We start from the raw sequence: 12,308 nt of genomic DNA, 5'->3' as shown, positions 1-12,308 counted from the left end.
AAGCTTCAGAATTTAACTTCCATTATGTGTCTCTACCTGATAATTATGCTAAAAGAAAACTAAAATAAAACCGTGCAAAACCAGTTATTGATCTGTAATAAAATTCACTTTAATACCAATTAATTCACCTTACTGTATATTAAATAAGGAATTGTTATTACTTCTCCAGGATTTAATATGCAAGGCATAATTGCATGCAACAAAGTGTTCTTCTGAGAGCAAGACATGAAGAGGCTGCTGTGCAATCCCACACCAGGCTGCAGTAACACAGGAGTCAGGGAATTCTGAGGGAATATCATTACTGAGAGAGCAGATGTCACCTAGGCTTTAAATTCCACATCAGTTCCAGCCCTATTTGTTTTTCAAGCCATATCTCACACACAAAAAAACCTTAACTTGAAATTTAGCTCAGTTCTCAAGCTGTACTCAGCTATTAAAGCACAATATTCAGACTCTGGAGCAAACAGAAATGTGTAACATCTATGGACAGAAATAATAGACCTGTTGGTATTTCCATCATTATTCAGAACACCGAGCCCTGAGGAATATTTGCAGCTTGTTTCAAAGGAAAGGTCAATCTTCCAAGTTAGACATCATTTTGTTATTAAAAACTAACAAATCAAAGCTAGAAAAGCAAAAAAATCGGTACACCCAGGAATACAGATATGGGGAGACTGGACAGAAAATGAAATATTATTAGAGGCAAGGAGTGGAAGTAATGAAACCTTTACACAATCTTTTTCAGCTGTAGAATGAAATACTCAGCCACAACACTGAAAGCCTTTTTATTACCTAAAAGAAATTGTTATATCAAACAAGGGACTTAGCAATGTTGGATGAATGTGAAAAAAAGTGTATATAAATTGTCAGTCCTCAAACTAAACTTGAACTGTTATATGAGAGACAGAAGCACTTGGTCTGTCAGTAATTTACAAACACACTCACAGCACGAGTAGAATCCAAATGCCAAGGCTTTCTTAGATACTTAAATCCTAATTGCAGGAGTAGCTCCCTCCCTCTCCCAATATCTCCCTGCTTACCAAGATTCCCACTGAAGAGGAAATAAAAAATGCTTTATGGTGCACATCTAAGCAATGGCAAGTTAAAGATCATAAAATACTTCTCTAGCAGACGTTTTCCTACTCGAGGTCTTTCAGGTCTAAAATGAAGAGAAAAACTTTTTCAAATCAAGAGAGAGAAAAATAAAGGCTTGGGGTGCTGCCATCAGTATTTACCTTCCCTGCACACCCTGACACTGATTACCACTTCCTACTTCTAGCATGAGGGAGGCTTTTCATGTGTGTCTAATGGAACTAACCCAATGCAAAAAAAATAAATAAATAAACCACGCAAAAAACCCAAACCCACTCTACCTTCAGACAGAGTTGTAAAACCATCAAAATTGTGTTAAGTGTTCACTCGTGCCCTCTGCATTATGCCACCACTGCAGGGTACCTTACAACTTGACAAAGCTTATTTCCAGCACTACCATCATACATTTTCATCATTCCTCTACATTTGTATTTTTACAGTTTGCAACATTCATATTTGTGGCACTACAAATATGTATCTTCACTGTTCTGCTGTGGTGGACTTGCTTTTATGCCTTCAGCAACTCATTTGGCTTGAAGTAACCAACCACCAGAATATCAAAAGCAGACTTCAAGGAGTTACAAAAAAAAAAAAAAAAAAAAAAAATCTCTTCCTTGCCATTTTCTCACTGCATTTATTATTTCCTTTAGATTTGCCATCACTGCAAATTCTTCTGGGAAAGACAAGATTAATTTTAATGTAAAAGACAAGAAAAATTGCTTGCAGTTCTCAAGCAAAAACAAAGAATACCTGTAGAGGCACACAAATGCACCCATAAATATGCACAGATCTATCACCTATTACACACATATAGATGGGTTATACAGATATGCTGTTAAAACATGCAAATAGGACTTCAGGCCACAGCAGCCAAAGATACACCAAAATAAGCAAACAACAAGTACAGGCAGGGATTTTGCCAGCTGGGAGCTTTCACGTTCCTCACTCACCTCTTCCAAATCCTCGCTGACCCACAGAGGGATGGGGGTGCCCCAGTAGCGGTTCCGAGAGATGGCCCAGTCTCGAGCGTCCTTCAGCCAGTTCCCAAAGCGCTTCTCCCTCACAAAATCTGGAACCCTGTGCCAAAAAAACAAGTGTTCATGTATCACTAGGTTCCACTTCAAAGAAAGCTGGTAAGAATTGGTTATATTTTATTTTATCCACCAAGAAGTTCATTTCAGCATTGATTGACTTGGAGCACGTTCACGTTACTGTCACTGCCATATTTTCTGAAAAATCCCCTTGCCCAGGATTCTTCTCCTGGGAAGCTGAGAAGCCTCAGAGAAAAGGAAAACTATACTATCTCATTTGCTTCTCCTGTGTTTTGCTGCTTTGGAATGTGGTTTGGAGATTGTTTATCCAACAGGTGGTTGTTTGATTGGTTTCATGTGAATTAATGACCAATCAGAGTCAACCTGTGTCAGGACTCTGAAAAGAGTCACAAGTTTTCTTTATCATTCTTTGTAGCGTTCTGTCTGCATCCTTTCTCTATTCTTTAGTGTCGTTTTAGTATAGCATTCTTTAATATAATATAATATCATAAAATAATAAATTCGCCTTCTAAGAGCATGGAGTCAGATTCATCATTTCCTTCCTGCCACAGGGGACCCAGAAAATACCACAATGTTACAGCTCTGGCTGCTGCAAGGCCTGTGGAGCTGCTGCCAAAAAACACAACACTGCCTTCTTCTGATCTCAGGTAAGCTGCAGAAGTGAAAAACACCAGACTCATTTTACCATAAAGGAACTCAGGGAAACATGGCAACATAAAATAGATTCCTTAAGGATAAAATAGATTCCTTAGGGATGAAACAATGGCTGAAGTCCTCAGGACAGTCCAACACTGGAGGATTATGGCTAAGGGTGATAAGCTCACTACTGCTTAATTACATACAGAAAAAGGAACAGCCACTGATTTTGAGGTTGAACGAAATTCTCATGGCTGAAAAGCCTGGAGCAATAGCATCAAAAGGCACCTTGGATTATGTGTGGGCATCCAGGTACATGTACATTAATCAGGCTGATACATCATACAAAAAATCCTTTCCAAGCTATTTATCATCTCACTTTGAATTACCCAATTAAGAAACAAAACACGCCCCCAACCACAGAACCCTATCAATGCTTGCTAAAACCTCATTTTGAGCACTAATAGGCACTGAGGGATGTTAAAGACAAATTTTCATTGTATGAAAGTGTCTTGGAGCTCAAAGGTTAACCCCAGAACCTGATGCCCTGCGAGGTTCCTGGTTGTGCTAAGTGGCCTGGTGGCTTCATTAGAACCCTTTTCTCCCAGGATGTAAACAATCAATCAACTATTTACCCAGTAATTACACACAGATGAAGGAAAGCAATGGGTTTCACAGTCAACAATATGCTCTCCTCATGCCTAAAGGGGCATTCAAATGAAACTCACAGAAAGAGCAACCTTAAGACAGTGTCAGACACACAGAAGCTGTGCATGAGCAGCTCACAACAATAAAGCAGCTCTGGAACTCAGCTTTTAGCAACCCGTGGCAGGTTTTGCTGGGTTTGTTTTTCCAGTCTAACTAGAAAGGCCCTTCCCAAAGTCTGAGCTGGATTAGGAGAGCCACGGTTTCCAAAGGGGGAGCAGCCAAGCTACAAAGCACACAGGGTCTCTTCCATCTTTTCTTTCTGAAGCTCTTGGTCCTCTTGTCAAGTATTTCTTTTTGAAGAAGATTTTTAATCACAGATCAGTCCCAAGAGTAACAAAGATGAAAGGCTCCTTTAGAGGAAAAATGAAAAGAATGGATTCATATGACACATTGAGGTAGGATTTGGCCCAGTAGCAGGATATTTATGAAATAAGTGTGAACAAAAAAAAAAACCCACAAACTATTGATGAAAATAAAAGCCACTCTCTTTTAAAAGTTTTACCCATGATCATGCCAGGTGGAGATCTAAAGGCTTCTTGATGCCAGTGTTGTCTCAAGTGGATAAAAAGTACCCTTAAAAGCCTCACTAAATATCAGCCTGAGGTTCCACAGCTTCCCTTGCTATTTCTGGAGTTACTTTCAGAGTTGTCTTCTGTAACACTTCTCGAACAAAAATCCAATATAAAAAAATTTTAAACAAACTCAGTGACTCATGTTTCACATGACATCTGTAGCCCTGCTTTGAAATGTAGAATGTATACATGCTTTCCCAATTTGGTTCAGCGTGGGACTCATTACTATTAACTTTCTGTGCTGACCTTAGGAGACCCTCTCTCCAAACACAAGTGGAAACTGTGCAAAGTTCATTAGCATTTGCCCAACATTCCACTAATGTGGAAAACTTCTCTTTACATCACTCCTAAACTAGTTTCCATTTTTCAGAAGTTGTTAGACACTGATTAGCTGAAATTATTAGTCCCATTTAACATAGCTAGAGGCTGAGACAATCCCCCAATGACATTAAAATGCTAAGAGTTTCAACTCTGCCTCCTCAAAACACGCCTGAAAAATTAATTTTATCCCCAAAGTGGACATTAACCACAAAAATGTATGTGGTGTGATCTCTCTCTCTGAGCTATGAAAGCATATAATTTACCTCTTCTGGTAAAATTGCCTGACCCTGCTGCCAGTTTTCAGTGGAACATAAAACACAAACCACTTCATCTCCCATGAACCACATTTGCAACAATGATCTGTGGCTCTTCAGAGGTACAAGGCAGGGATACCAGTGGCACAGCCATCAAGTCAAATAAAAAGAGCCTGTGTCTCACACCCATTCTGAGCCCATCACTCAAAGGAAGTGTTACTTAAAGCAGTTGGGTTTTGCCTCTGCAGAGATGCTGCCCATGGGTGCTGCCCAGGGGCAGGCAGAATCTCCAGCTGGGATCTGCAGCAGGAACACCATGCCAGGCACAGCCCTTCCAGTCTGAAGCCCATTTCTTTTACTTCCTCTCACTAGGTTTAGCTCCAGATAGCTCAGCTTAACACGTATCTACATATCACAAGGGAAAAAAATAAAATCAGAGGCACCTTCTACTTAAATATTTGATCAGGCTGGGAAACAAAAGAGTATTCTCAATGATGTTGTTATTAACACCTGATCTTTATTTAAACCAATTCCAGGTTAGTGTTCTTATGGAGTTTTTCAGTTTCTTTTCATCCTGCTCTTAGGTATTTTCTTGGTATATTTCTCCTGTTAAATTTTCCTAAGACACCATCCTGCCACAGGCATGTATTAGTTGAGGGAGTGTTTTTTACTCTTCCATCTACACAAAGCAGCGGGAAGATAAATGAAAAGCCCTCTCCCATATGCCAATGCACACGTTTTTTATGTTTAACCCCACATCCACCACAAACCCCCTTCAGGCTGACAGCACAAACCTCAGGTTCCTGCTGGTGACCACTGAGTTTGGCTGTGACCAGAGGCTGCCCAGTCCTGCCTGTTCAGAGCCCCTGGACTGGCACTGGACACCTTCACACCTCAGAGGGGATCAAGCCCCAGCACCTAACAGCTCCATCAGGCTGCAAGTGAAAAATCAAAGCAGCCCCATCTCTCCCAAAGCCATCGTGCTGCAGCTCCTCAAACTGAGCTGCGAGAAACAGGGTTTTTTATTTCCCAACTGGCCTACAATTTGTTTGACCTTCAAATTTCTCTGCAAAATGACACAGATAGGATTTCATACTTCTTTCTCTGACATTTAGCAAGGTTAAGGAGACTGCTGCCTCAGCAGGTCAGGGAGCTCTTGATTCATGGGTGTGGAACAGTGTGGGACAATTGCAATTTCTCCTCTTGGCACCCAGGACAGGGCACTAAATAAACTTCTGCATGCAGACACTGCAGCACTTGGAAAGTTCAGGGAACTGAACTCCACAACACAAAGGAATAAATATTCTTTTGCAAATCATAAATTAGGAAGATTTTGAATCAAAGTACATCAGTTCCAACCTGTTTGAATATCCATGTCTATCTTACTTTCCCAACATCAAAACTCTATCGTACAAGTTAGAGATAATGAAAATTATTCATTTGCTGCAAATTTCCGTGTCCATTTTTGACTGTTTGTTCCTATTTTTGAAGCAGATGTGGGGTTTTGCTTAATTCATGCATTGCTAAGTCCTCTGCACAGTCAACTCCCACATCCTTTCTTGGTAGCTACTCATTTTCTTCGTGTCTAAAATAAAAATTTAATTTGACAAGCCAAAAAAACCCATGAAGAGCAAAGTAAAACCCAGCTTTTTAACAACATTTATTAACTTATTACAACAGGAGCCATCTTATTTGCCTTCTCAGCCTATGCACCACTCAGCAGCCAAGTCACACAAGCAATGTGGGCATGGAATTGAAAACAGCAAATACCGACCACCTTCAATCCCAGAGCAAAACTGAGTCTGCTGACAGTGAGCTACCACAGGCTGAACCAGTGCGTTCTCAGCACCAATAAACACTCAAGAAACAGCATCAATTAAATAAAGAAATTTGCCTTCTGACTCTTGTCTCCAGAGGAAAAATGCACAGGATGCAAATAAAAAAATATTCTAAGTTATTACATAATCCAGAAGGAAACTTATTAAAAGGATGAAGACATCTGCTCCTTTTCTGTAGATATATTTTGAAGCATATTTCTTGTGCTCATAACACAATTGCAAACACTGAACTCAGCTCCTTATTCCATCTGAGAGCTCTGATGTGCTCTGAGCTGCCTCACCGTGCCCCAGTCACGGGATGCAGGAACTGTCTCAAAGCAGCACCATCCCTCTTCTCTGTAAACAGAAACAGCACTGCCAAAATAAAACACTGCCCCTGCACAAGCCTCGTGTTTTATCATCAGCTCAACATGAAAAGCTGTTTCAGATATTACATAAAGATAGGCTAATCCTTTCTCACTCTTCATTGTTCTCACCAGCTAATTTTATTCATGATATTCTCTGCAAAACCACAGCACCTTTATGTATTGGGCAAGATTTACTACATAATTGCTAATTAAAGGAGTTAAGACTGTAAAGTTGATAAACAAAATACTACCTTAAGCAGTGGGAATTAGGAGACCTAATACCAGATTAAGAACTCTAATACAGCTTTGGTTCTGAGAGGATGGCCCCAGGTCTGTCCTGTCCTTTGGCAAGCTGGTAACTTTTTAAGTGCCACCTGAAATCAAGAATCAGTTTTAAGTCTGGAAAGAGAAAGTTACTCTTCCAGAAGATAGCTGAGTTGTATCAGCAACACTAAAGGTGATGAAGTAGTTATTCTATGTCATCTAACCAAATATGTACAGATTTATTTAAATTCCTAGCATACCAACTGGGGGGTTTATTTTAGGTGTAGAATTTGGCTTTCTTTTTAAACATTAACCAACTCTTAGAAGACAAAGGCTTAAATTCCATTATGTTAATTTACTCTAATAACAAGCCTCCTTCAACATGCCCTCAAATTGATTTTTAATGGTTTTTAATTCAAAGAGATAAAATAAGCAACTATTCATGCCCTTTTGACACTTTAATTAGCACCAATCTATATCATGGACCTAATTAAACATGGGGGGAGGGGGGAGGGAGGAGAGGGGAAGGGAGGAAAGGTCAGTGTGTGCTGGGCAGAATTTCCACTGCAGCAGCTCTGCTCCTCAGCCTGGGAGAGCTGCTGCAATGGTGCAACCCCACACACCCCACAGCAGCCTGGGCTGCCTGCACCGCTGCACCTTCTGCTTATGGTGCAGCTTACAGGGGCTAGATGAGCTGTGCTTTCAATCATTTTGATCGCCCAATGTTTCTCTTGCCTCTTTTCTCCTGGTTCCCATGGCAACCCCCACGTCGTGGTGTGACTGCAATGCTGCTGCAGACGCAGCCCCGTCACCGTCAGCGCCGCTCCCGGCCGCAGCCCTGACCTCCAGCGCTGGCACGCACCCCACTAACAGCCCTGCTGCACCCCCCTCCCACAGCCAGGCACCCTGCTAACTGCTGCTCAAACTCCTCATCTTATCAACAATCCCTGCAGCCCCAAGCCAGGGAGAAGGGAAGCTTCCACTCTCCTTCCCTCTGCACAGTTTCCTTGGGAGTGTTCTAACATTTACTGGCACAAAGTACTTTTGTAGGACATCAGCACTCAGGATCCATTTCAATCCACGTGTAGCAATACATTTGCATTCCTGTGACAGCGGCAGACATTGAATACACTGCTTATGTCACAGATTTATCAGCTGCTCACGAAAATCATGCCGAGGTGCTTAGTGAACTGGCATTTGGGGGGTGTATTTCATAAGCTTTTCCTTGAAGGAAAAAACAAGCTTTTGGTGACCCTTCAGTGGGACTGGAGAGGTACCTCCGCATTCACGGCATCATCAGCAATCTCTGCGCAAGAGGCTCAGAGAGGAAACAGCAAAATTAAGGCAGAGCAGAACAGAAGCCATCAAAATCCAGTGAACAAGCCTCCAAATGCACTTGTAATCCTCAGCCATGTCTGATAACAGACAGTAATAAAACCTTCTCTAAATTAGACAAACACAAGGCTAACCCTGCAGCAATTTTTCCACCTCCTGCTGTAGGCAATGGCACTAATTTGGATTTTTCCTCGGGAAACGTTGCCATCTAGTGACTCCACATTGCTGTACACATCTCAATTGCTACTAGAGGGAGGATCTCATTTGTAGTCACGATTCCCCAGTAAGAAAAGTGTGACTGATGACTCAAAAAGAAGTTACAACTGCATGGTGATACTAAAGAAAAGAAAAAAATGAAAAAATCTACACACACCATACCTTTAAAACTGTTCAGATGAAATGTATTAATATTAGCAAACTAAGAAAGAAAATGTCCTGAGACTTTCTAGAACACAAAAATAAGCAGCAAAAGAAGGAAAAAGGACTCACTGATTTTCTTCCATTACTCTACAATCCTGTTATGATTTAAAATTCTGTTGCCCTGCTACAGACTCAGATTCCTCATGTGAGCAAAAATGACAAGTAAAATAATAATAATTTCAGTAAAATAAACATTTGCTTTCTAGTGTGGATGGGCTCCACAGCCCATCCACAGCCTTGGGGTTTCTGACACAAACACGCATCATTCCTGATCTCATCTCCCCTTTCCACAGGTGGGAGACAGTTTTGTGGTCAAAGAGTAAAATGACCAGGATGAAAAGCTTCTCCAAAGCTTGATGTGCTCGATGGACACATAAGAAAACACCTGGGCTCACCCAGGAGCTGCAGGTAGTGAGTGCAAAACTCTCACTTTAACTTCACTCACAGAAACGTGCTGTGGGGGGCATTTCCAGCAAGAACAAACAGCTTAAGTGATGGACGTCAGGAAAATAATACCTTCAACCATACATCAAGCCCTTTATTACAGCACCTGAGCTCTTCAGTGGTGAGAAGATGCCAGAACAAAAGGTTTGGCTTCTTTGAAGTCCCTGACTGTCTCCCATCACTGCTTTCCTTCCAGTGATGCTCATTCTTCCACTCCTCCAAGTGCTGCACATCTTATGCAAACAATGTCAGAACTGCACAATGTCTTCAACATTAGAAACCTGGCAACAGTTACAGGTCAATGTTTCAGGAGTTACTGAAGGAGACCTTTAAGTGAGGGAGGTTTAAAAGAAATAAAAAAAAGAGTTCAAAGCTGAACTTTAAATACAGAGTCTTTTCTATCAGTCTGCAAGAATGGAAATATAACATCCACTGGCAGAAGGATGAGCTACAACAGTCTGGAATTCTCATTTGGATTTATTGCTTACAGTAACTTATAAATTTTCAATTTACACCAACTTTGAACACTGATGGCAGGAATTAGTCCTATACTGTAACTATAATCTAAGGTGGCCTGGTTTAGTCTGTGGGTACATAAAAAAAGCTCTTTCAACAAACCATTTGAGAAAATGATGGTGACAACAATTAAGGCTGAAATCCAGACGGCACCTTGGTGCTGCATCCAACTCTCCTTATCAAGAGAATAGAAAGCCAAGATCTGACAAAGTCTGGATTTTACAGCAGCCAAATCTGCCCCTGTTCATCTCAAACACAGCAGTAGTGGGTGCCTGAATGCCAAACAGAAGATAACATTTTCAATTTAAATTTTCTTTAAATAAGATCTCAGTTACACAGCAAAGAACATTCAGTAAGGGAACTTCAATTAAAGGCTGAAGCACAGCCCCCTAAATACTGTTCCAATTGTGCATTTTCATCAACATCCAACACAAGTTAATTCCCAGTCTGACTGAAATAAGGATGCGACAGAGCAGAGAGGGTTTCTTGGCTTCTGGTGTTACAGAAATGCTGGCACATTACTCATGCAACCATTATTGGAAGTGATAGTTAAATTCATTTTGAAAAATGAAAATAGAGTTACTGGTTTTAATCAATTTTGAATGACTGTGGCCTTATAAGTTGGGTAATTCACTAAAAAACTAATTAGAAATGCAATCAGGTTGCTAAGTTTGTCCAAGTATGTTTAATCTATTTCATCAGAAAGATTTCTATCAAGAGGGCAGCTATTCTTAAGGGACAATATACCTATCAGTCATTTATAGGAATAAAAAACGCAATGCAGTCAAACCCATTTTGTAAAGGTTAATATAGCCTGAAAAGCATTTATCCCAAATTTTCTCATTTTCAGGACATGCTGAAGCCCCAGAGAGTCCAAAAATAAATTTTTAAAAAGCTACATATTATTCCTGTGACACTTTCAGAGATCAAGTCTCTTCAAAATCAGAAAAAGTAGGTTTTGGGAAGGAAGGAGTCCCCAAAATTTAAATAAATGAATACTGCAGAAGGCCAGCAGTCTCAATGCCAACTTCAGAAGCTACAGTCCAAACAAAACTGGCATCAATAAAAAACACATGAAGAAAAACCTCAAAACCACTCCCTTATTCTCTATAAAAACTGGATTTTAAAAGCCAACTTCAAGATTACCCAGTATTCAAATTACTATGAATTCACATACTGGAAATACATATTATTTATTAATAATTCTGTGATCATACATCTCTACTTGTAGCTACATTCCCAACAAAAAGCTTCCCAAAAATCCTTAAGACTGTATGGTTTTAAGGGGAGTCCTGAGGAATCAGTTTGATGTTCAATTATGGACTTGTGTTCAAACTCAGGAACTGCCTAAAGGACAAATGGTTCCTGTAATTCCAAGCATTTTGAAAATTGCCAAATGATGGCATTGTCTGCTCTTCTCACCCAACCCCTGCAACAGCAACTCCAACGTTTGCTTCCACTTGTATCCCCACTACTCAGCACTTCCAAAAAGCACCAGGGAAACCCCAAACATGTGCATGAGGCAGGGCTCAAACTGAGCAGCAATTCTTACTAATTAGTGTCTCCTGGATGAATGGAGGTCACTCAGCAGCTTCTTCCTGAAGCTCTGCTTCTGGAAAAGCAAAACCCATCCATTCAAGCACTTCTTACCAGGATCATTACATTTCTTCTTCTGTTCATGTGAAAATTAAGTATGCAGGTCTACTGTCATCCCAACAGTGAAAGCATCTTGAGGAAGCTAATTAAAGCTAAGAACAAACACTTTCACCCCCTCTCCAGCTTATTTTTGCCCCAAAGGAGGATCACAGTATGTTGTGCTATGGAAAACAGAAAACAGCACTTACTAATCTCTAAACTCTCCTGACACAGGCAGACTGGGCATGTGCTGCTTGGCAGAGCCAGGCTGCAGCCTTTCTGGGCAGGCTCCATTCTGGAGCACTGACTTTTCCCACAGATCCCAGGATTTACACTGCCTGCACCGCGTCAGCAGTTATGCAAAAGCTGCTCATGGAGAATTTAATTGCCAGCCTACTGTCCATGAAAAAAAGGCAGCAGAAGCTGTAATTGCTCACTGAAGGTTGAGTCACCTTCTTTGCAAGAGGCAAATGAGGTGGGAGAGGGGTGGAATCCCAGCTCTCCCTGCAGCCCTCATAAGGAAAGACTGAATGAGGTTGTAATCTCCAAGTTTTCCTCACTCACTGGGAGGTCTCAGCCTCCCAGGCACAAGTGATGGATGACAGGAAGGGAAATAAAAATGCAGCTTATGAAAATGCAGAACATAAGGTCCTTTTGTTACTAACACAGCACAAACCTAGGACTGACTCCCTAAAAGGCCACCAGGACCAACAGTCCCCTTGTACTGCACTTAATAATGCATTTGAGTTGTTATCTAAAGCCCATCTGCTGTTTTCTACACAATCTCACACAAGTATTTTCCACACTCCCTATATACATGTCAAGATTTCATTTTTGCCATTAGCAGAATCTTTTTCTTTAAACCCGTGTAACT

At 40.9% G+C, this 12,308-nt stretch overlaps 1 protein-coding gene across 5 annotated transcripts in view; it reads right to left on the bottom strand.

Annotated features, from left to right (window-relative positions):
* Positions 1-12,308, bottom strand: part of IARS1 (isoleucyl-tRNA synthetase 1) — a 93,917-nt gene that overhangs the window by 44,903 nt on the left and 36,706 nt on the right. For all 5 annotated transcript variants that reach the window (XM_038148944.1, XM_038148942.1, XM_038148939.1 and 2 more), the window contains exon 15: positions 2,043-2,169. In XM_038148944.1, coding sequence (XP_038004872.1) covers positions 2,043-2,169 — 127 coding nt within the window. The remainder of the gene's footprint in view (positions 1-2,042; positions 2,170-12,308) is intronic.

The sequence above is a fragment of the Motacilla alba genome, chromosome 12 (assembly GCF_015832195.1).
Source record: "Motacilla alba alba isolate MOTALB_02 chromosome 12, Motacilla_alba_V1.0_pri, whole genome shotgun sequence".
Taxonomy (NCBI): domain Eukaryota; kingdom Metazoa; phylum Chordata; class Aves; order Passeriformes; family Motacillidae; genus Motacilla; species Motacilla alba.
The sequence above is the reverse complement of the archived record's forward strand: the minus strand, read 5'-3'. Positions and strand labels throughout refer to the sequence as shown.